Here is a 24,983-nt window from a genome sequence, read left to right as displayed (position 1 = left end):
CACCCGCACCTCCAAGCCCTTATGGCTTCTCTGCTACCGTACCCTCCACTACCCCCACTCACTCCCCATCCACCTAACAAGCAGCCTGTGGCCCACACCTCCAGCCGGCCCACAAGGCCATGCTGCAATTGTTTGGCTGGCAAGTGACAAATGGGGTACTGTGTGTGTCAGGGTCTCTGTCACCTGTGTGGTCGCCAGGCCAGGGCTGCCTCTACCTCTGCCTCCGTAACAGGCAAACCCACCATGAAACCAAGTACTCTCATGTACAGCCGCAGTAAGTCCGTCATCTGTCTCATTTAGCACCCACACACACGTCAGAAACCCTAGACGTCCCTATTCAGCTAGTCAATGCATTGCCACTCAAGAGCACTAGTCCTATTACAATGTGTTGTAATGCATTCCTCAGATTCCCTGCTGACTTGCATGGAAGTCGCAGATATTTTGAAGGATTTCATTTTATACGTGGCTCTAGGCCTCTTTAGTGTAGCGTTTTAGCAGTGTGTTGGAAGTGCCTCTAAGGTTTGTAAAATTAACATTTGCCTCAAGCAGGTAGGAGAATATCATCGCAGAGACTATATCCAAACCTCTCCCTATCCCCCAGCCCAGTGCAGAGTAGCCAGCTTACCATGCTAACCTTGGCTGGGCTTTAAGCCTTGCCTACAGGCCAAGTGCTAGCTGGGAGGCTGAGTGGCCTGGGTACATCCTGCTGTCAGAATCCTACGGGGTGCTGTCAGCAGGGTTTGTTTGGAAAGGGGGGCAGATACTGTAAGGGAGGAGGGGTGTTCTGGGTTGTGGCTGCCAAGTGCAGGTGTGGATTTTCCACAGACCTGCTTGTTCTCTCTCCCTCCCGTGAAAACTGACCTGTATGGGGCTTATACTCATAGGAGGTGGCTGGTGAGACAATATCTCATCACTGGATAGAACAGGCATATACCATAACACCACTCCACCCCAGCCTAGGCTACTGTACTAAGCCTCAGCTCTGACCAGCTTATTGTTTTCCCTCATCCTGAAAGCCCTTATTTCTCATTAGGATAGATATGACATGTGTTAGTAAACCCTTGATACCTCCTGACGTCTAGTCTTTATTCAAAGAGAAGACGAGACAACATCAGTTCCTTTGAAATGCATGTGAACATCTCTGCTGCCTGGGTTTGATGGAGTCTGTCTCCTGTTTGGAGCTGTAATGAGAACCAGAGAAACACATTCTTCCCCAGTCAGTCCTAATTATTACCATCACCACTGTCCAAAATGGAGGGTTGTTTTGTTGTTGAGGCAGTGGGTTGCTGGGAAGAGCAGCACAAGGGCAGGTCCAGAGTTGCCCTCCTGATGTTCCAGATGTCATTGAGTGGTTGGAACAGCTGTTTGCTTTGTGCCCCCGTGGCACAACACATCTGTCGCCTCCTGCAGGCAGAGTTATTGTACTGCAGCGTCGGCTCTGCTCTCTGCTCTCTGCTCGGCTCGCCCAGGCTAGCATTCATTAAAGCACCATGAGGCTAAACTGTTAATTAGCTGCTCAGAGAGAAGGGCGACGGCTCGCTATTAATTTACCATACTTTTTTTTCTTATTATTCCGGTGCTTGACATCATTTCCTGCCCGTCTCAGAATCATTTGCAGTGTGTCGCAAAAGTAGGGGCCCGTCTCATTAAGAGGGGGGAAATGTGTTTATCTGGCTGAGATTAGAAGTGGACCTTATGTATGTATGGCCATGCTTATCCAAATATTGTTAATGAGAGGGACCCGGGATGTCGGCGTGGGGCTCCGGAGGGCATAGGCCCAGGCTCGTTATCACCGTGCAGGGCATTGATCTCTCCCCGCTCAGCCTCCTCCTCCTCTCTTAGAGCAGAGTGACTCACTCATGAATTATATGAACACATTGATCAGCTGATTGAGAGCCATTGTTTCGAGCCCAGGGTCAATATTGAAGAAGCGATTACCCAACTCTTGTTTTCGCCCAGTGTATGTAAGAATGTATTATTCGGCTGCTTGTCACTACACCCCGCCACCCCTCCTCGCTCCCCAGCCACACAAAGAGACATGCTTCCGCAGCATACACAATCAACATGGGCCAAATGACTGGCTGCATTGATTGCCTTCCCTCTGCAATTATGTTCCCATTGTTTACTTTCCAGCATCTTACTTATTAAAAAGGAATTCAATAATTATTGCTTTATTTAATGTTAAAGTTAGGCTGAGTGGCTGCATGAAGCCGAGGCCCAGCCAGCAGCAGTATTGTATTAAGGCACTGTGACCCCCCTGACTCCCCCTGTGCTCCCAGCGGCCTGTGTTTACCTATTGCCCAGCCTGTAGAGAGCTACTGTCATCCATCTTTACCTCGCTGCCCTCCCCGATGACAAAGAGGCCTCCTTTCTCTCTCTCAGACAAATATGCAGCCTGTTGTTTTTTCATTTGTAGCAGTTGATCATCGCCCCACTGGCAGTAGGGAGAGTCACTAATTGTCTGGTGTGCTTTTAGACAAAAGGGGAGAGCCCAGGGTTGGGCAGAGAGGGATTAGGGAGCGAGAGGAGAGGAGAGAGGGGAAGGGGAAGGGGAGGGGGACAGGAAGCAGTAGGTATGCAGTTTGGGGCGGATACATGCAGTCCCCCCAGCCACAGCGCAATGTCTGGGCTTGTCGCCGCTCGCAGTGGCTAATTCGAACCAGCCGCTGAACTTGGCACCCGCAGCGGCTTCTGTGGTCGTGGCTGCTGTTCCTGCTGCTGCCGGCGGAGTGGGAATCACAGGCAAAGCTGCAAGCACTCAGACTCCAGCCGCTCTGCCCATCTTCTCTCTGCTAAACAGCCTACCTTCCTTCCAGGGGAATCCCAGAGCCCCTCTTTACAAGACCCCAGCCTCCTGCAACACCCCCACACAACCCGCCAAGACACACACACACACACACCACCCTAGGGCTACCTGTGCCAGCACACGGCTCAGTCACTCACACACTGAGATATAAGACAGCAGTGGTGTTTTATTCTACACCCAGCCCAGAATGGCTTTTTCAGCCCATCTTCTTTGTATCTTTTCACAGTGAAATACAATGACCTCGTTGGATGTAATTGCTGCCATGACATCAGTGTGTGTGAATAACATAGGTGCTATTTGACATTATTCATCAACATGCCTTGTGCCTGGAACCAGCTCATAATTTTGCCCCTCGGTCAATGGAGAAACCATGACTACTGGCGCTATGATATCACCGGACATGGTATCCTCATTGATATGGTAAAGAATATGGATCAGGTTTACATGGCAGCACACTGTGGACTGTAGGTTCTGTGTCCTCTCCCTGTCTCTGTCCCATGTTCTCCTGTCACCAGCGCTCACACACACACAAACACACTCAGTGCCGTCCGGAAAGCGTCCAGCTTTACCTTTAAGTGCTGAGAATCACTGGGATAATTACAAAGCAATACACAGCCAGACACTCACTGGCTCGTTCACACAGGGAATTTGGCAGCTCTCGCTGAATTGATAGCCATTTAGCCCGTGGATAGTCATCTGTTTTAATGCATTAATTTTGTATTAACAGCACTGCCAAATGTAATGCTGGAAATTGGGGTATGATCATAATGGAGAGTGTGTGCGTGCCTGTCTCTGTGTGTGTGTGTGTGTGTGTGTGTGTGTGTGTGTGTGTGTGTGTGTGTGTGTGTGCGCGCGCACCTTAGTTTGCACGTGTGTGTTTATGTGTGTGCATGTATTATACTGCTCCATTGGGGGCCATTCTGTGGAATTACCGGCTTGTGTTGGCACTCTAGCTACCTTCCACCCTTCCAGTAATACCCACGTCCATGTCACGTTGGCTCTCCTCTCTTCTCCTCTCCCAGCTACTGTTTTGGTTGAAGGTGTATTTTTACATCCCATTGAAGTGGATGGAAATGCAGGTGTATGCAGCACTCTGGGTGGGTGTTGTAACTGATCTGTCCCTATATTGCCCACTGAGAGGCCAGGGTGCAGTGTTAAGTTGCCAGAGAGATGATGTGGTGGCGCCCACACCACCCCTGTCCCTCTCTACCTGTACGAGCACAGAGCCCTGCTTCAACCCCCACAGAGAGAGGAGGTAGAGTACAGAGCCCTGCTTCAACCCCCACAGAGAGAGGAGGTAGAGTACAGAGGCCTGGCTACAGAACAGCACACACATTCTGCCTCCCTCGCCCCATCCTTCTCCAGCACTCCGGGCTCCCACTCTCTTATCCATGCTCGGCTAAAACTCCTGTCTCCTGTACGGCTGTCGTAAATTCCCGGCCAATGAAATGGAACTGAAGAGAAATTGAAGCCATGCGGCCTGTTGAGGAAGGGTTGACAGCCATCCTCCAGCCTCCACCCATCTCTGTAGCTCAGCTCCTCTCAGGGCCTCAGTGGGGTGCTTGGTGCTCAGGGGCCCCGGTGTAGGGCAGCCCAGGCAGCCTCCTCTCCTCTCCTTTGGAGCGGCCAGGCCAGCTCCTCCCAGCTCTCTCTCCCAACATGACTTTTTAATTAAACCGCTGAATTCCTGCACTCCAGTTGGAGGTGATTTATCAGCTAGGGGCTTCATTGCAGGATCATAGGAAACAGACACAGGCCCTGTCTAATGCATTACTGTGTTTCACATCCAACGTTTGTGTGTACGTGTGTGTGTGTGCTCCTAGATAGGATCACTAGATTCTCTCACATCTATAATGTTTGTGAGCGTGCGCATGCATGGGGGTGTATCAGAGAGCCCCTGTTCCCATGGGTAGTGTTTTATCTTGTCTCTCATATAGAGCTCCCACCTACAACTGGTCAGATGGACCGGTCCGGGGAGGGGGGTACGCTGCTGTGTTGGCCCTGTACTGATCAGGCCCCATATCTCTAACAACAGTCCTCCATCACCCCCACACTCTGTTTGGTACGGCCCGGTGCTGTTTGAGTAAGTGTGGTTGTTAACACACTTACAGGTGTCTGTGGTCTGTAAGAGGTGGTGATACAGAGGGGATGAGGTCTGGTTTGGACTGAGTCGGGCCCTGCTTACAGCCCAGTCAGTTTTGAGGTGATATACGGCCTGTTCTAGGCCAGGCAGTCTCAGGTTCACTCCTGCATAAATCCTGCCTTTTTTATGGGAAGCTGTAAAACTCCCAGGATTTTTTTTTCTACCTCCTCAAACCAACTTTGAAGTTTAGGTCAGGTGTCGTCTGTTTTTTCTGTGTGAACTCACTGTCTCCTTGTAGATTTTTTCAGCCTTGAGTTATAATGCGGTAAGAAGTCCCTCTCGATCCATTTTTTTTTGTTCGACATCTGCTATGACTTAAAACAGTGTGCCATTTCTCAGCTCAGCAATCACACAATGGATTTGGTGTTATCTACGAGTAAATGTGTCTGTCAGATTTCTCTGTACCTGAGCTCTGATGCAATATGTGTGGACGGAAGAGAAGGGGGGAGAGGAGGAGAAAGGAGGGATACAGCTCGCACGAGCAGAATATCCAGCAGCACCTATTCAATGACATCATGGAGGGCTTCAAACGAGGCGAGGAGGGAGAGCACAGAGAGAGAGACAGACCCTTTTAGAATCACCTAATATCTCTATTACACAGAGCTGTGGGGCTTGCAAAAAATAAAAACTCCCTTCCTTTTCCTGGAAGCAGTGTCCTAATGTACGTTTAGGTGTAGAAGTGAGAAATATAAAACCAGGGAGAATGGAATACAATTGCCCAGAAAAGCCCATAGCGATATTACAATATTACCAGAAAATTAAACATTAGAAGAAAAGGACGGGAGCATTTCTGGGAACATAATATTGTTATGATTTTTTCTCAGCCCAGGCTGTCAACACCTGATTCAGATGTAATGTGGTTAAAAATGTAATGTTTCCATTGCTTTTGCATTTCCCAGCCATCTAAACATGTTGCCTCACTGCAGGGCAAGCCGGTTCAGGCTCCTCTTAATTAATCAATTTGTTTTTCCCGACCTTTGTCTGAGTGTGGGGGGTGGCCTGTACGGGAGATTAAGAGAGTCGTGGTGGGAGGCAGATACAGGAAAACAGCCATTTTTCCTCTTTCTCAGCATGAAGCCACACATTCAAAATGAAGCCTGTTTCAAATAAAACGATACTGAAATGTAGCAATCTTTCTTATAATCTGCTTGTGCTTGCATTGTGTATTAAAGTTATTTTTATCATAGCCTTTTCAGTTTTCACATGATATGACGAATTGCAGTAGCAATTGTCTTGGTTAGGATTAATAATTACCTATCAAATGCATCAAATGCATCCAATTGTATCTCCACTAAGCTCCAATTGCCTTATTTTCGTTGCTTATACATGCAATTCTCAAAAGCTTTCAAAGCCATGCATGGAAAACCCAGCCATTGTTACAAAGAAATCACAATTTTTACATGTATTTATTTTCCTGGCAGTTTTTAATGGAGCATTAATGATGGACGGAAAGTACATTTATTTGGATTCATTATCTGATCTAGTCCCCATCTGGCAGTGAAGTGTTTGTTGTTTTCAGCCCATTCACCCACTCAGCCACTGAATCTCACAAGAGACTAGGCCATGAAGATTAGAATAGAAAGAAACATCTTCTGATGATTGACATTGATTGCAGCCCCAGAAATCCACAGCTAGACTCCAGAGTGGGCTGTATGAACAGAACATGACAGGCATGAGAAGCAGTGAGAACAGTGGCCATACTGAGTCTGGCCCTTCCATTGTAAACATGAAATGATCAGGACCCTGCTTTATAGGATAATTATCAATACCTCTACCGATCCCCTAGTCAGGGCCATATTGTGTTGGCATTGTGCTATTGATTGGGCCTTGTAGGTGGTAATTAGTGTGTGGGTCCGTGGTGTGGTGGGGTGTGGTGTTGGGAGAGATGGTGTCACTGTGGGGTGTGGGGCACGTTGTGTGTCATTATAGGGTGTGTGTTGGGTGTGGGGTACAGTGGAGTTGGAGTGTCAGTGTGGGGCACTTAGAGGAAATGATGGGGTTGATAGGTCAATACTGTGGAGTCTCTGTCCTCTGAAGGTCACAACCCTGTTGAGGAATGTTCTAGCTCGTTTCAAAATGTGGTCCCCCCCTCGCTCTCTCTCTCCACGTTCCCTCTCTCTCCCTGACGCTTGCTGTGATAGGGAGGATTTGACTGGCCGTGATCAATATTTAGCATCCCATGCATGAAGAGGCAGATGTTTGGAGTTTCCTTCTCAGAGACGAGAGCCTTCTCTTGAGTGACAGGGATCAATGCTCCCTTCCGTCTGCCAGGTCTGTGGTCCTGTGGTCCTCTGAGGGGTGCGTGATGTGTGTCTCTCGCCCGCGCCTGGGCCCCTGAGACCAGCCCGGCTCCCACCCCTCTCTTCTCCTGTCCTGTTAGTCCACAGACAGATACAGCCAGACACAGAGAGAGATACAGGGCTCAGTCCAAACAGAACAGTGTGGAAGAGGGCTGGGTGTTAAACAACAGGGCCGTGATTGGTAATTGATTTGTTCATTTGCGAACTGTGTGAGTGAAAGTGAGTCAGTGGTGCCTGGCTAGCTGTCTGCCGTCAGTTAAAAGCCCTTTCTCTCCCTCTCTTCTCTCCCTCTCCTCTCTCTCTCTCTTCCTCTCCTCTCTTTCTCTCCCTCTCCTCTCTCCCTCTCCTCTCTCTCTCTCTCTCTCTCTCTCCTCCCACAGCACCTGCAGCATCAGGAGAACGCGGTAGAGGGAGATGCCTGCTACTACCACTGTGTGCTGTGTAACTACTCCACCAAGGCCAAGCTCAACCTGGTCCAGCATGTGCGCTCCATGAAGCACCAGCGCAGCGAGAGCCTGAGGAAGCTCCAGCTCCTGCAGAAGGGCCTGCCTGAGGATGAGGAGGAGCTCAGCACCATCTTCACCATCCGCAAGTGTCCGTCTGCTGATACAGGTAAGATACAGAGGACTTACTCTCTACTATATTTTAGAATGGGAGGACTTACTCTCCACTATATTTTACAATGAGAGGACTTACTCTCTACTATATTTTACAATGAGAGGACTTACTCTCCACTATATTTTATAATGGGAGAACTTACTCTCCACTATATTTTACAATGGGAGGACTTACTCTCCACTATATTTTATAATGGGAGAACTTACTCTCCACTATATTTTACAATGGGAGGACTTACTCTCTACTATATTTTACAATGGGAGGACTTACTCTCCACTATATTTTACAATGGGAGGACTTACTCTCTACTATATTTTATAATGGGAGAACTTACTCTCTACTATATTTTACAATGAGAGGACTTACTCTCTACTATATTTTATAATGGGAGAACTTACTCTCCACTATATTTTATAATGGGAGAACTTACTCTCCACTATATTTTATAATGGGAGAACTTACTCTCCACTATATTTTATAATGGGAGAACTTACTCTCTACTATATTTTATAATGGGAGAACTTACTCTCCACTATATTTTATAATGGGAGAACTTACTCTCTACTATATTTTATAATGGGAGAACTTACTCTCCACTATATTTTACAATGGGAGGACTTACTCTCCACTATATTTTATAATGGGAGAACTTACTCTCCACTATATTTTACAATGGGAGGACTTACTCTCTACTATATTTTATAATGGGAGAACTTACTCTCTACTATATTTTATAATGGGAGAACTTACTCTCTACTATATTTTACAATGGGAGGACTTACTCTCCACTATATTTTATAATGGGAGAACTTACTCTCCACTATATTTTACAATGGGAGGACTTACTCTCTACTATATTTTACAATGGGAGGACTTACTCTCCACTATATTTTACAATGGGATACAGACACACTCACCAGCTACTGGCTGTACCTGTAGCTGCTTCAGTATACTTCACACAGGGACTAAAGAGGGCTTTATTTTATGTCCTCTGCGGTATAGATATGAGCATCAGTGCTTATGTTAATTATCAAAGATAATTTGATTACTTTCATGGAACCAGCCACGTTTAGACAGTGACAGTGCTGCTGTTGCCGTTGTTATTTTTCCCTACAAGGGAAATGTAATCAAAAACATACTGATAAACTGATTATAAAAAGTAACAGTGGTTGAAACGTGAGTAAGTGTCTATGCCTTATCGTATTCAAACCAGTCAAACAGCTCCCAATGCCACTGAGTCTGTGCTGTGATATTGATATAAGCAGGTAAAACGATGATAAAATGGTGCACAATTTATTTTCTTTGGCACCTCAGATTCAAAATACAGCGTGCTCTAGACTGTTTTACTTTTGCTGGCACATAGTGCACATCTACCAGGAAAGCCACCTGCCCTCTCTTACTCCTCCCACACAGGTAGAAGGCAGGAAGTAGCTACTGTGCCTCCATTCTGTCAGGCACAAACCCTACACTCTACGTTCATTTATATATTTTTAGTTCAGAATAGTGCATGTATTCAGAAAATGTATATTCACATCTTTTTTCCTAGTCCAAACTAAATTTACTGTAACTAATTATTTCTGAATACAGCCTTTTTTCCTATATATGCACAATTCAGTTGGATGCTTTCTGAGAAATAATAATAATAATTCTGAGATCAGGCCTGGCCGTGCCTGCAGTTAATGGAGGCTACAGGGCCTTGCTGTTCAGCCAATAAAGACACATTCAGAGATGCCATCAGGCCAGAGGTAGGAGGAGCAAAGCAGTAACAACAGATACACCCACAGCAGCAGCAGCAAAACGCACAAACAAAAGCCAGGATTGGTCGTTTGTTAGGGGCCAATTAAAAAAGAGTGAGCAGCGGTCAATTAACACGGTCTTTGCACAGATTTGGTTTTCTAATCACTTTAACTTCTGCACCCTGACAAAGGGCCTCCATTGTGTGTGTCCCCGCAGAGTGCCGTCACTGCCCTCCCTCCCTCACACTCACTCTGTGTGTTGTTATGTAAAAAAAGGCCCGGCCTCTGAAGATGCTTTGTTCCAAGGAGGCAGGGATAATGAAGCCAGCGGCCGGGAAATTGCGCAAAAGGCAGTCACAGATCTGAGGCAAATCATTAGAGAACACATTTAGACGAGCAATTAAGGACAATTAAGCTTTCTGCTCACTGCACTCCAAATATGTTAATGACTACAGTACAGTGGACAAGTGAACATGTAAAAGCAAGAGGAAGCCCACTTAGGTTAAAAGGGTGGGGGGTTGGGGATTTTGTGTTAGAGGAAGGAGGGGGGCTGTGGTGTGGTTCACAAACAAGAGGTTCTGTTTATTTATATATCTTCTTTCCTAACCTTTGATGTGCGTTAATGGATAACCCCGTTTGTAAGAAACTGAGTGAGGCTAGCTGTAGGTTAGGTAATGGGCTCCTGCACGGGGGTGGTGTGGGCAGAGCAATACACACACACACACACACACACACATATGCTGGGGGTGCTCCCTCCAGCCCCCCTTCGGAGATACATCAAACTACAGTCTTCCAGACCACATTATCCCACAGTAAACACACGACAAACACTACAAGATGGTGGATAAAAAACGTTCTACTCTGTGATAATTGTTCAGGCCACTAGTAGGGTTTAGTTCAAGGTTAATGCCTGCATGAAGTGTGTACTTTTAAGATGACTTGATTGCCTTGCTGTCAGGTCCTTCAGTTGATTAATTTAATCACCTCATCTTTTCCCAAAAGTAATTCAGCTACTTTTGACCTGAGAGGTTAAGAAATAGAACGGGAGGGTTGTTAGGAATTAGATCATTAGGCTTGGCTGATTGTAACACACTGATGAAAGGCAAGGGGAGTTCATTGTAAACGTATCACAAGGTCAAAGGGTGGAATTGCTCATGTGTACAGGGCGTTGTTTTATCAAGACATCCGTAAGCATAGAAATCTCCTAATGTCTCTCCCAGTCCCTATCCTGTGTTAGTGACTCTGTTAGCGGCTATGCACCATGCTAAGGGCCGTCGTTGTCATGCTCCTGAACAGTCTGGCATCCTGGGACTTTAGAAAGCCAGAGGATCCTTTAATAGCCTGTGACTTGATGTTTACCAAACGGAGCTCTGCGAGGCTCAGCGCTGAAGGCCTGATTGATTGTGTTACAGAGTCAGGCTCTGCTCGCTCCCACCTTACAGGCCAGCGGACGCTCTCTGCCAGGAAAAGACTGGGTGCAGACCAAAAGCTTCTGGAACGGCTGCCACCTCCCCTTTAACAGCCAGGGCACAGTTTTCCCTCTCTCCTTCGTTCTTTCTTTTTTCCTTTATATATAGTTTTTAAAGGTCCGTTAAATGAAATGAAGTGTGTAATAAAGAATGTCAGCCTTTTCTCGCTCTCCTACCCCCCCCCCTCGAGCATCTTGATCGAATTACGCTGATAATGAACATACCTTTTCATCAGCGAGAATGAACTGTTGTGAATTCCTAGTCTCCACCCCCCTTCTGCCAAACTGCCGCTTCACCTCCTAATGCCTTGTCCCAGCACCAGTGAATGACCCAGTCCTCCTCCCCACCCCCCATTCCCTCCTGGTGTAATATTTAATTTCCTCCCCGCTAGCTCTTCGGAGGCGCAGGACCCTTTCTTGTGGTCGAGGCACAGTTGCTAAAGTGGTGGAAGGTTCCCCTGCTTGTTAAAACAAAGCTGACCCTAGATTTCTGGGTCAGCTAGGCAGTAATTCCCCTGACTGCTGCTGGGCTTGGAGCGCTGCTCTGTTGGTGTTAGGTGCTGGGCTACTAGTCTCCACAGGAGCTAGCTAGGAACTAGGCTTCCCCCAATCAGCAGCCTCCTTGCAGCAGCCCTAGGAGCCCTGACCACTGTATCAAAGACCAGAGTGACTCATAAAGGAAAAAGGACAGATGACAACACAAGTAGGCTTATCTCTGCAAACAGATGCAGGCAGCACAGAGACTAGGACAGTGTTTGCAAGGTGTGTAATCACACATGCACTCACACAGGAAGCCTTGCTGGGTGAAAGGTCTGTGTGAGGAAGCTGTGGGGTGCGGGCGGCTGGGTGGACGGAATCTGAAGGCCAGAGGTTTTTGGTGCCATGTCTCCCCTCTGTAGAGCGTCAAGGGAGAGTGCTGCTAAGGCGGCAGAGATGAATTTCCCATCCAATTAGACCAACGCTGGGATAAAAGGCAGCCATTGTTTAAATTCCTGCCCCCGCTCTGAAAATGTGCTGCTTAAGCACGTTCCTCTGAGGCTCTGCCTCCATTTATCTTCTTTAACCCTTTCTCTGGCTGGTTGGGGGGGGGGGGACAAAGGAGGCCTCAGAGGGACCCCAGCCACACCCACTCCCAAGCCACACAGCTGCCTTGTCCCTGTCCCTGGGTGGAGAGGCCACAGAGCACAGCCCACTGCTGCCCTGTACTAACACACTGCACACAGCCCAGACACCGACACCTCACTGGATACACTGGCAGAGAGAGGGAGGGGAGAAGAGACGAGAGGAGAAACTCAGGTTCCAGGTAGGTGTGTGTGTGTGGGTTTGTGTGTGTGTATGGTGACTGATAGCTAGTGTGACACTCGGGCATTGGATGACACTATTTCTTATGAGTGATGTTCACCAGGGCATATAACTCACTGACACATTGGGGTTTCTCATTTCATAACAGTTAATGGACTAAAGTTATTTTTTGAGCACTGAACAGAATGAGATCATGCTTTTTAAAAAGGGCAAAGTTAAATGGTTACTGCATGGTGGGTGCCCTTCTCCCAGTGACTAGGGTCCTAGTGGAGGAGTGGTGGAGGGGAGCAGGCCACAGATATGGAGGGAAGCAGTGTGAGTGTGTGTGTGTGTGTGGAGGAGGCTGAGAAGGAGAACAAACAGGGCTGACGGTGTGGATTAGCCCCTGCTGTAAATCTGCCTCAGCCACAGATGGCAGGCCCTTGATCACTGGTCTGTGACGGCTTGGCTCTCATCGCAGGAGGAAATCCCTGTCTGTAAGGTGGCTGGGAGGGAGGCTGGGGCCGTGGCCCGTCAGAGCAGCCTCCACTCATTGTCTCCAGTCTCTCAGTACACAGGGGCCTGCCTGGTCAGTCAGGGGTGTAGCAGCAGTCGGGGGGGGGGTATAGAGCGGTGACGGGTGGGCTGGATAGTGACACTGCAGTAGCCATGGTAAACACCCCACCAGCAGAGCTTGCTACTCAGGTCTCTAACCAGGAAGCGCAGTAACAAGAGCCTGGCCGGCACATCCCAGTGGGTGTGGCCTAGCGAGTGGACACAGCATCATGCAGGCTGTTTGCATGGGCAAATGGAAATGAGGCCAAAAGATGCGTGGAATTACTGCATACTGGCGGAATCCAATTTGAAACCCGCTGCTTGTTTCACTAAAAGGGGTGCGCTTCCAGGGTCATACACTTAATAGCAAGCCCTGTCCTGACAACAGAGGCATCCCTCTTATCCCCACTTGCCTCTCTCCCTTTCCGTCTCATACATAATTCTTTGGTCCCAAAAAAGCTGGCAAAGCGCTTCATGCTTAAAAAAATGTGCTAATAAGGCAAATACCAGATCCTCACTCATCTTCTGAGGCCTCCAGCTCTCTGGCAGCCCTTACGGAGGCTCTTGGACAGCCGACAGGATATGTCAACAGTGGGGGGAAATGGTGGGCTTTCAAACCATCCTCACCTAAACTGGGTTGGAATATATCACGCTCATGCGATATAGAAGCCAGGTCCTCTCCCTTCCTCTCGCCCCCTGCCTGCCCCTGAGAACTGCACATTAGCTGGGCTTTGAGCTTTACCTTCTCCAGCTCCCACAGTGTTCCTGAAGGAGCGGGTCCTGTGGCGGGGCTGTGAGAGCAGAAGCCAGGGGAAGCAGGGGTGAGCCTGGCCACGCTCCGATGGCGTTGCGGGGGCGGCTTGCAGCAAAGCTCCCTCCCACAGACAGGAGGAGCACAGGAGACGGACAGCCGCCATCCCTGGAATGTCATCCTTTTTTCATGCTTGTTAAAATGCTACGTAAACCTTCCCAGAAACAGGATATTATAGCCCCTAACCTTCTTCCACGCCATATTATGTCCAATCTGAAATTGACTTTGCTGTATGCTGTTTTAATAAAGGCTGTTATTGCGGTGATGCAGAGTGGAGATGAGGTCTGGGCGAGGGCGGGTGAGGAGGGTTAGTAGGGTGAGGAGGGGCCCCTGTAGAGCCCGGGGCCCAGTGCCCAGTCTGGCTCCTGTCAGACGGCTGGCCTCTTATCCAGGACCCAGGGGCACAGGGAGCAGAGGAAATTGTTTGCTGTCCACAGAACGTGGCAGGAATTTCATAAATACATTACCTTTCATTTAAAAAAAAAAAAAAACTTGCCTTTTATTATAAAAAAAAGCCGAAATAATGACTTTATAGAGTTACCGGTTGTGCACATTACGCAGTCGCACTCATATGGCCCTGCTGTCCAAACTCACACAAGTAAGTATTTTCTTTCCCCCTGGTTTATAGATGGCCTCTGTATATATTCCACTGCTGGCTCATCCTGCAATAGCAAATTTACCAGAAAGCCACGATCCTATTTTCGGATAGACTATGAATCAAAACGTCCTGTGTCCATATTCATTCTTCCTACGTTTCATGACTGTACCCCAGAGCACTAAGCACTGGGCTGGATGGCACTGACCACTGGCTGCACTGCCTCAGCCTCTCTCTGCCTGGCAGGTGAACAAAGACTGGCCCACTGTGTGTCTGTCAGTCAATCCAATAGATGGCCTATGGAGTAGAGCACCAGGCTTTAGGGGGAAGAGAGAAACAGAGAGGGATAATGAGAGGAGGCCAAGTAAAGGGTGAACTCAGAAACTACAAAGATATTTTATTCAAAAACAAAGTTTAGACAAAATGTCTACTTTTCAACCTGAACTTTTAACATGAAAAGCTTTTTGCATAATCAGCTTTCTACTTAGATACACTAGGCCCTATTGAGTTTGTTCACTATGTGTGCTGTGCTCAGTGTGTGCTTTTCAGCATCAAGGATGGCACATGGGTGTAAACCTGAGCTGGATTTTATGTTGCACACACTCATAAATAAGTGCAACATAGGTGTCCACACAGAGTTAGCGGGTGTGTGGGTGAGAGAGGCCCTCGCTCCCTGTCATCGAGCCCGTTTTCAGGCCTTTATTTCAGCCGAGAGGAGACAGGCAGCGCATTATAATATTGGTTTCCCTCGCTCCCGTCATTACCAGACGCTCTTCTTGAAAGCTGATCCAAAAGATAGACAGTCCATCAGGAGACAGTCTTCTCATTTGTACTTACTAACCGTGTTAATGAGTTCTATTTCCAGGCCCTGAGGCTTTGCTGCTGCATATCTGAGCAGAGGTGGGGAGCAGCGGTTTAGGGTGCTGGGTTGCACACTCCGGAGGGGTCTGTGGGGGGGTATGCAGTAGCCCTGCTTGCCTCCCTGTCACTCAGCGAGAGAGTGACCACAGACACTCCTGTGGGCCTGTCAGTCTGGCTTGAGGGCACAGAGGGCTGCAGGCTCTGTGGTTGCAGAAAGGGGAACTGAGAATAGATGCGCTGACGTACAGAGAATGGCTCTGATGGGTTTGATTAAACCAGCAGCAGCAACAGTGTCAGACAGGAAGCATAAGAGGAGGAGAGGAAAAGCCATAAGTGCTTTGAGAGAGAAGTGAGTTCATGTTCATTGTATCATTTCTGATAGTGTGAAAATACCTTGTGTACTATATGAGTTTTTAGTGACTAGGTTATTATGAGTTTAGTCGAGGTTAATGTTAATAGGATTGTACTGCAGCGTCTTTGCAGATGTGCAACATGGCTGGCTGGTGTTCCACTAGTGCAGACAGCGGCTTGGCAGCCTTCTTGGTTTATTTAGAGGAAATGCTGTAATGTAAGTGTATCACAGTCAGTTCCCCAGTGTGACTCATTTCACTGGCTCTGTAATCACACTACACCAATAACGCCAAGTGTTCCATATAAATCCCATCCAATCAAAGCTCTGTTTTAGGCCATCCTGGACAGCACACACAGGCACATCCATAAATCCATCACAGCCTAACATTTGATCGCTATACGATAAGTCTGTAATGTGGCTACCTCTCTTGCCGATCACTAGCACTTGGAACTTTTCATTTGACATAAGCAGATAAGTTTTCTTTGTAGCTTAGTTGGACTTCCCCCAAGGCACACATTTTGATCTCACGCACAGTAGGCCCTTGTTCGGATACATTTGCTATTGATTGCACTGTTTGTGTATGTCAGGTATTCTGGGAACAAGAGCCAATAAATTCTTAAACGCCGTTAGATCGCTTTATTTGTTGCTATGTTTTTGGTGTTGCGAGACCAAGCAGTTCACTCACTGTCAGTATCAAGGCAGCTGAATTTGACCATAGGCAACATGAGAGAGTGGAGAAGTGGAGAAGTTTGGCAACTTTAGAATGGAGGCAGGGAAAGCTTTATTTAGTCTTTTTTAATAAGGCCTGTTTGTCCCCCCAGAGAGCACTGGCAGATCAAAGGCCATGATCTTTGCTCTGGATGAGTTCAGTCTCAGCTCAGCATCCCCGGCTCTCCCCAGCTCTCCCAGCTTCTCCCAGCCTGACAGCAGAACAAAACCAGGGAGTAAAGAATGCCCTCTCCAGCAGCCAACCTGCCCTCACACTCTGAAGGCTCCATTACAATAAAGGCAGATGAAACAAACACTGGCTGAAAGCAAGAGATGATTCATTATCTGTCCCGTGATAGATGTGAATGACTGGCGGAGAGAACCACTGTGGTGTCTGATTTGTGTGTGTGTGTTTTACACACCATACCCACTCTCTCTCTCTCACAGACACACACATAACAGCGTTGTGTATGTGCGTTGGCGTCATAGCCTTGTGCTGTCTGTCCCTCCACCTCATCAATTAAAAGCAGCCAGGCAGATGGCAGTGAAGAGAGAGGAGCAGGAATAATTCAATAGTGAACCCTGCTAACCTTTACCTGTAGGCCTGCACGCCTACCATTGATTCAGCCTGCATCTGATTATTCTCTAGGGAGGGAGGGTATGGATGAGTGAGGAGAAAAATACATGGAGAAATATGTTGGTGAGAAAGAGAGAGAGAGAGAGAGAAAGTCCAGGTTTGTTATGGTGGTGACATCAGTACGATCTATCAGCGGTCCGTAGGGGGGAGCAGGTGTTTGGCTCGGCTCGGGATGTCTCCTGTTACCCCCGGCAACCATCATCACATTTCCCCCCACAGGGATAGGCTGGGTATCAACAGTACAGAGACAGAGATTCTCACACTGTCCCCCCGGCCTCAAAGGACCACTCTGGCCTCACCTATACACCACCCACACTGGGCAGGCTATTGATCACAGCACACCTTCAGCTCCTGGCCCAGTGTCTGCATACTGCAGGGGAATCTCCCTCCCTGCTTCAAACAAAGTGTTAACATTGGCCCTAATAGAGGATGAATGTTTAGATGCAGAGCGTTGAGGGGTCGTGTGGTGGTGCTCTGTGGCTTCTGATTGGACAGCAGTTTCCGTGTGATGGCCTGTTTGTTAAAGAAGGGCCGAAGTCTGGATTTGGAAGTCAGTCGTGCCCATGGCCTGGGCTGGGCATGGTGGAAGTCTGGCTGACTCTATTTAACCAGATGTGAGGCCCTTTTTCTGCCCAGTGACGATCCAAGACAAGACTGTATTTGTTTTTGACAAACTGGGACATTCCTGCTGTTTGACTGGGCTAGATTTATGGCATCCCTCCTGGTCCGGTGGAAGGCATAGCCCTCACACTGTCTCTTTGTCTGGTTGGGCCCGCTGCCCTGTCACTGCTATTTTATTAGCTGCTACCAGACAGATTCACCCACAAGCCTGTTTAGATGGGCCAGAGGAGGCCGCCCGGGCCCACTGATGGATGGTATTTTAAGTGCAAAAACTCCCAGAAAAATGACTATTGCGTATTATTTTAGTGCAGTGTCTGGGCGCGGGCCCCTCAGACAGGGCGGGTCGGTGGAGAGGAGATTCACCAGTCATTAGAGCAGAAGCACTGCATCAAAGACATAGCTCCCATCTGATGTATTTTATCTGCTTCTTAAACGTGTTGTATTGTGTGTCTTGGCCATCCTCTCGACCTGGTGTCTGTTTACATTACAGTATGCAGGGCACAGCCACTGAGACAAAGGCCTGCCTCTCAAGCACTACTCAGAATGAATACGGCCAAGAAGACAAGTGTGTTTCTCTCTGTTGTGTCACTCATGGGTTTCAGATTAAAGCTCTGCATTTCCTCGTGAAATAGTGCCTCATTTCTACTCATGAGTAGAAATAACTCAGATAAAAGCATGGGCAGATCTGTTTTCTGAATTTCCTGTTGTCTTTGTTTCACACATTGCCTATAAAATGGTTACTGCATATGCAATCATTGCCTGTTGATTTCCAATCCCTGCAGCAGTTTATACGGGCGTTTTCCTTTTTTATTGTTCTGGGATTTTTGGCATGGTTATTTGTTGAGCCCTCAGAGTTCTGTAAAGCATATTCTTTCATTTAAAAATGAATTTGGAAGACACAAAGATGGGAGAGAGAGAGGAAAATATGTTGGAAGGCAGCAGAAAAACCACCCTGACCAATTTAAAGCATTAAGATGAATAATCCACTGTTAAGAAAGCAAGCAAAGGTCAATTTTCACGCTACCTGCTCAGTAAGCATACAGGAGAGCCCGGCGTATCGAGTCAATTCAGCCGCGCTGCACAGTCAAGAGGAAAGGACACGCAATTCAGGCCCACTTTAGAGTTGTGCCGCTATGTTAGACCAAGTGCTGCTATAAAAAGATTTTCGCCTCGCTCACTCAGGCTGATGGTCTCATGCACTTGTTTTTGAAGTTTTAATGCTCTCCCTACCGTGATACATGTAGACTTGGATGGCCAGTTTAGAAATAGTTTATTAACTTAGCCCCAAAAAAGACAATATTTGCCTTTATGTAAGTCCTTGGTCTGAGATTCAGAATGCACAACAACAGCCTTATTCAGAGTCATAAGGTACAGGATAAACCCGCAGCATCCAGAGAGAGTCTGGGCCTTTAGCCAGTGTACCCACAGCCGGTGTCAATGCAGGTGAGAGCAACCTCTGTCTATTCAGGAGCAGGTTAGACAGTGCTGTAACACGCTGATGATGATGTAGATGCAGAGAGAGAGAGAGCAGAGAGGTCAGAGTGCAGCAGGAAGTATAGCCCAGTGCACCAGACAGGCTAAAGGCCTCTCCTCTCCCCAGGCCCCACAGCCCTCTGTAGGGGATGGAGCTGGTGCTGCTCCCTTGTGTGACTCCTATTAGAAATGGAGAGGGATTACACTGTAGCGTTTATGGTCTGTGGTCATCTGAATTTTAAAACAGGGACTAATGGTGTCTGAGAAGGGTGGCGTTGCACTCAGGGAGTAGTATTAACATCCAGGTCCTTGTCACTCTTCCCTGTTCCCTTAATGAACCACGAATAGGGAACTGGCAAGTCAATGGCTATTAAACAGCCAGCACACACAGTTAAAATAACTAGACTTGAGAAACTCTGCTGTAGAGAGATGGAAGGGGCTAACGCCAAGCAAGAGCAGCCCTTTTGTTTGGAGATAATATGAAAACATCTGCAACAGTTTGGGAGCTAGATAATGTATTTAGTTCCTGTTGGGCTGTGTGAAATATCATTTCAGAGGACCTGGTGAGAAAAAGTAATGATTATCGGGTCTGTTTTGGAAATGAGTGTCTCTCTCATGTATATGCTGAATATCTCGGGCACGTGGGAAGGTTGAGACGGGTCACATATTTGGGGGCGAGAAGCACTATGGCGTTACAGTGGCGGTGTCTGAATGGACGGTGCAGGTCACTGTCAATCAGCCAGACGGAGCGCTAATCTGCCGTTTGTTTGGTTTCCTCTGGTCCTGTGTCAACGGGGCCCAATATGGCAGGGGGAATTGGGAAAAATGGACCGTGTTTTTGTCATGTAAAACGGGGCGAGAAAATCTAATTGGGTGTGGGTGAGAGAACGATGTCTCCTTTGTTTAAGGGCCTTCTGCAGTCACTTTCCAGGCCCCATTGTGAGTGGCCCACAATAGTGTTAATGTGTGCTCCTGGCCTGAGCTCTTCCTTTCTGTGGCTCTCTGTGCAGTCAGCTCCTGTCCGTTCCACTCTGTCTCCACGCTTCACCTCCACGCTCCAACAGCGCTGAGGACGGGGCACAGAGAGACCCCTCCACCACTACTACCCTTTTCCCAATCCCATATACCCACCCCCACCCCCACCACAGCCCTTACCCTGCCTGCCTGCCCCGTTTTCTTATTCCAGCCCATTAAAAAGAAAGAAATTGAGAAAAGGCTAATTCTTTCCCTTCTTTGTCTGCCCTCCGTTTCCCGCCTCCAGAAAAGTATCTTTACATTTCCTGGTGCATGTTATCTGATTTTAAAAATTCAGTCATTTAATGAGAAATTATTGGAATTGATTGCTCAGTAAGTTAAGAGTCAGTACTTGCCATGAGGGGTGACCAAATGCACGATGAAAGATTTGTGTCTTCATCAAAAAGAAGAAAATACTTTAAATTCCTAACATCATGAGAATACTGGGCAGTGACTTATTTGATTGAGAGATTGCGTGTGATACATTACTACTTAGAAGAAGTTGTTACTTCAGCTTACCTGCCAATACAATATATTAGTGAACATAGTTAATTGGAATGTTTCTCTATTGTAGTGTAGAGAGGGCAGAAACATTTGTAGTTGTTGATGTATGTAATCGACCCAAACTGTTGGGTGACATTGTACCTGATTGTCAACAGGCAGGTTTGGAGTGCACCCCTGCACTTACTGTGATTTCTCTCAAGTGTGATGGTGGTTAGTCTTCTTTCATCTAAAGATAGGAACCGTCTTTAAATTAGCACTTGAGCTTCACTACAAAGAATTGCACTTAACGCTTATGTGAGCCCCAATACAAATCCCCTGTGATTGGTGACTGTCTACCTTTTTCATTTTGTGGCATTATCATATTCTAATGCACTAAACAAATCGAATAGCGAAAATAATAATAATGATACAAATCTGTGTTAATATAATATTTCTTTATACAAAAGCATAGTGCATAGAGCTGGGGGCGGGCAGACATGTGAGCTTGGGGAGTGGCACCACCCCCAACCCTGTCCATGTGCAAATTGAATAACGACTAACCTCGTCATATTTAGTGCACTATTAATGGCCCTGTGCCTTGTGAAGGTGTAATCATGCGTGATAAAAACCGGGCTGAAGTTACTAAGCTACAAGCTATCTTGTGTGCATTAAAGTGTCCTTTTTTTGTTGCAAAGGTCATTCATAACTTGGTCGCGCCGTTGATGTACAGTGAGAGATATTGATTGATTAATGCATAAAGTGCTCGGAATCCATTTGGCTCTGTGAAAGGGAATGGGAGAGAAGACTTTCTCTCTCTCCCCCCCCCCTCTCTCTCTCTATCTCCCCCCTCTCTCTCACTCACTCTCTATATTTTCACCTCTCCCCCCATTGTTCGAAGTGCATCATTTTTCGACGGCTAAGTTTAAGGGACAAAAGCCCCCGATTCTGCCAAGTAATGCATTCAAAGGAACATTGATTCTCATCAGTGTCAGTTGAATTACCCTCAAAGGCTTGACAAGGAGTTGCTCTTATATTAGCCTGTCTCTTCTCCTGCCCCCAAAAGAATGTGTAGCTGCAAGGAGAGTTCGCTAGTAGTCCACCCCATCTCTAAGAACACAAGAAGATAATGTTTTATCTCCAAGTACAGAAAAGTTGTATTATCTTTTTATTCTGAACTTTTCTGCAATGTTAGCTCATTTAGTTAGATCGTGGATAGCCTGGTACAGTCACGTTCTCTCTCTCTCTCTCTGCCGATCCTCATTGTGATCATTGAGCCTTCCATTCATATGCAGCGTACCAATCATTGGTCATGCGTGGTTAATATTGGTGATGTCACAGGGTGTATTTTGCTGGGTTTAACCCTACCACACTGTGTCTCCATTGTCCGTGCCTAGATTGATTCTTGGAGGACATGGATATGCTCCCCTCCGAAATCTGCGTGCCTCCTAAGGAGGTTTTGAAGAGCCTTTGAGGGCAGGGTCAAGGGGTCAGTACCTTAGCGCTCCGTGACAAGGAAGAAGAGCCCTTTATCCCTGAGGCCCCCGGCGGGGAGCCCTATGAAAGGGGCCTGAGAGACGGCCGTTCCCCTAGAAACATGGGCCGCATTAGGGATTCAAAACAGAGTGTGCCATCCTCTGCACCTTTCATCTCCACCGGGGTCTGCTCCATTAGGATCTTTTATCTTTGTGCTGATGGCTGCTGCTGATAATGGGGCTGCCGAGAAAAGCCCCAAAAGTAACACACAGCCGTCCTCCTCCTATAAGTGGAATAGTACATCCATCCATCCTCCGTGTACAGATTAGCCCATGCTGAATAAGCCGTATGGTTATGAGAATGTGTTGGTGTATTTTTTTAATGAGAAAATACTACGAAGCGTTGTGAATGTTATTTGCTGTGGCGTGCTGTGTTGCTAATGGTTTGTGGCCTGACCGCAGTGGCAGCCATGGCTACAGCGAGAGCACTGGTGTCAGCTGCCTTAACACTCTACAGCCACCCCCGTAACCCCAACCCCTCCCGCTGAACAACTGTGACGCCCCCCTCCCTTCTCCATATTGCTGACAACGGATGGTGTTTGAATGATGATTCATTTTTAACCAATAAGATATGCAGTGTGTACATACGTTTGAGCTATTTAGCATCTGGTTTTGTATTCAGGGATGTTGTCTAGGTCTGTCTGGCAATGCAAAAAAGCTATATATGATCGGCCATCGCCTCGTAGGTGGAGGTATGGAGAGATATTTGAATTAGTCTGCTAATGCTTCTGTAGAATTGCATTAATGCCCTTCTGTGGTATCACAAGAATCTTGAAAAAAGTTGCTTAGGGGGGAAGAAAACACAATCGCATAAATGGTATAGTTATTCATGCAGGGCAATGTTTTTCAAATGTTATAGTAATTATGAGAAATACTCTTGCTTTCACCTACATAGCCACGGTGAAGCAAATCTCATTTCCAAGGCAAAGCGAGGAAGGAACACACTGAATAATCATTGTGTTTAATGCTCTAGTCATAATCCCAGGTTTTTATGATGGTTTTCTAATGATTTTCTAATGATGTTAAATATTAGTAGAGAGAAAAGCCATCATTTGAACGCAGCAGTCGTTTTGTCAACACTCTATCAGGACACCCGATTGCAACTGCAATGAATATTGGGCTGGGAATGAGATTTAAGGGCCATCCCTTTTGGTGTTTTATTTTGCCGTCTCCCTGTCCACCATAAATCCTCATTGCCGAGCTCTTGAAGCTAGCGCCCTCACCCTCGCTCCCCAGGTGGGAATACGATTCGGAGCAGGGGCCATTTCATTCAGGGTCACTGTCCGTCCACCGCAGTCATTCGTAAAAAACGCTGGGGCGGTCCCTGTGGAGAAAACAGTCCAGTGGACTCCTGGGAAATAAAAAAGCAGAGGAAGAAGAGAGAGAAGGAGGAGAAAATGGAGGGAAAATGCTTCGAATGGCTATCAAACGAAATACAGAAAGCTCAGTCCCTGATGAGTGACAATGTAGAGCAAAATATGTATTGGAGACAAAGGCTTTGTCTCTTTCCTGGGCCTCTTCAATGAATTACACCGCCCCCCCCTAGCTTTTTAATTAAATGGCTGCAGCTCCATCTCTCTATCCGTAGCTCCCCATTACAGAGGCTAGATAAGGGATTGCTATCTGTAGCATGTTAAGAAAGGCTGCTGGGCAGCGAAGCCTCATGAAATTTGTCACAAGATCTCATTTTCCTCAATGCCAGACGTGATGCTTATAATTGATATGGAGGCAGTAGTAATTTATTGGCCGTCCGCAATTATTATCGCCTACGAACGGGGGGATGTGACTGCAATTTAGTTGGTGGTGGGGGGGGATAGTAGGTACGTATGTGTGTGTGTGTGGTAGTGGTAGTGGTGGTGGGGGGGGCGTTAAGTATGTATGTGTGTGTGATAGTGGTGGGGGGAATGTAGTTTCAGGTTGTTGTGCAGATTTCTTCCTTTTTTTTGTATCTTGGTGTGTGTCCAACCGCCATGATCACTTAACTGTGCAAATTGATGGTGGCCCCGTATCATAAACAATATGTGGCCTCAAATGCCTGTGTGAGGAGCCGAGGTCACCGCGCCAGCTGGACTTTCACACTCAGCCGGGGGGTGGGAGGGCCGGGGGGACGGGGACGGGCAGAGGGGGCTGGTGCTGCAACGCTTTGTCCACTTCCATCTCTCTCAAGTCCACATTTATTTTGTCTCTTGATCTGCTCTGGGGTTTTTTTCCTGGTATAATGATGATCATGCGAGAGCTGGGATTGTTAAAAATATAGTCATTTGAATACTGAAGAGGATCACGGACTCACACTCCATCAGGGGGAAATGCAATCAAGCATTTATTATTATATTTTTAATCAAAATGTGAATTTATTTACCTCATTACCTTTCGCTGGCAGATTCAGAAAAATATAGGGACACACACAGTCTGTACCCAGAGGGAGATTTGTCAGTACAATCGGAAATAACATGAGAAATCAATCACGGGCTTTTGGAAGCCTTTCCTTGTTTAATGCACGTCGGAGCTGTGTTCTGATTTTAAACCACCTCCCAAGTTCATAAATGTCCCTGTCCTGGTCATAACATTAAATAAATACATCTTCAGATTTCCAATGCAGCCCGACGAGGCGCTGCCTTAAAAACATGCATTCATTAACACAGAAATATCATTAGTGATATGAAGGTAGCACTTTAGTTTAAAAATGAGGCAGCTCAATGCCCTCTATGCGCAATGTGGATCACGTGAACTGTCTGGGTTGAGGACAATGTGCTACTGTAGGTGTTGTCCACTCATTAGCAACGCTGCAGTGGCCGGTTGCTTCCCTGGTGTGTGTGAGTGGGTTCTGCTTGTCTCTTTGTGTATTCATGTGTCTAGTGTTAACCCATGTTCATGTATGCAGTGTGCATACTGTGCAGGTGGAGGAATTAGAAAATGGGAAATATGACCTCTGAAAAAACAGGAAAGCTCTACAAAAGGCTAGCTAGTGGATCAGAAATGAATGAAATTA

General features: G+C 47.1%; 1 protein-coding gene and 1 long non-coding RNA gene across 7 annotated transcripts in view; both read left to right on the top strand.

The window, feature by feature from the left end:
• zfhx3b (zinc finger homeobox 3b) overlaps positions 1–24,983 on the top strand; it is a 165,617-nt gene that overhangs the window by 84,726 nt on the left and 55,908 nt on the right. For all 6 annotated transcript variants that reach the window (XM_029767431.1, XM_029767432.1, XM_029767430.1 and 3 more), the window contains one exon: positions 7,630–7,861. In XM_029767431.1, coding sequence (XP_029623291.1) covers positions 7,630–7,861 — 232 coding nt within the window. The remainder of the gene's footprint in view (positions 1–7,629; positions 7,862–24,983) is intronic.
• On the top strand, positions 24,668–24,932 carry LOC115203080 (uncharacterized). The gene is made up of 2 exons (XR_003880111.1): positions 24,668–24,861; positions 24,898–24,932. It is a non-coding gene; the product is annotated as an uncharacterized LOC115203080 (long non-coding RNA).

Source organism: Salmo trutta, chromosome 12 (assembly GCF_901001165.1).
Source record: "Salmo trutta chromosome 12, fSalTru1.1, whole genome shotgun sequence".
Taxonomy (NCBI): domain Eukaryota; kingdom Metazoa; phylum Chordata; class Actinopteri; order Salmoniformes; family Salmonidae; genus Salmo; species Salmo trutta.
Note: the sequence above shows the minus strand (reverse complement) of the source record. Positions and strands in the feature narration are given on the sequence as shown.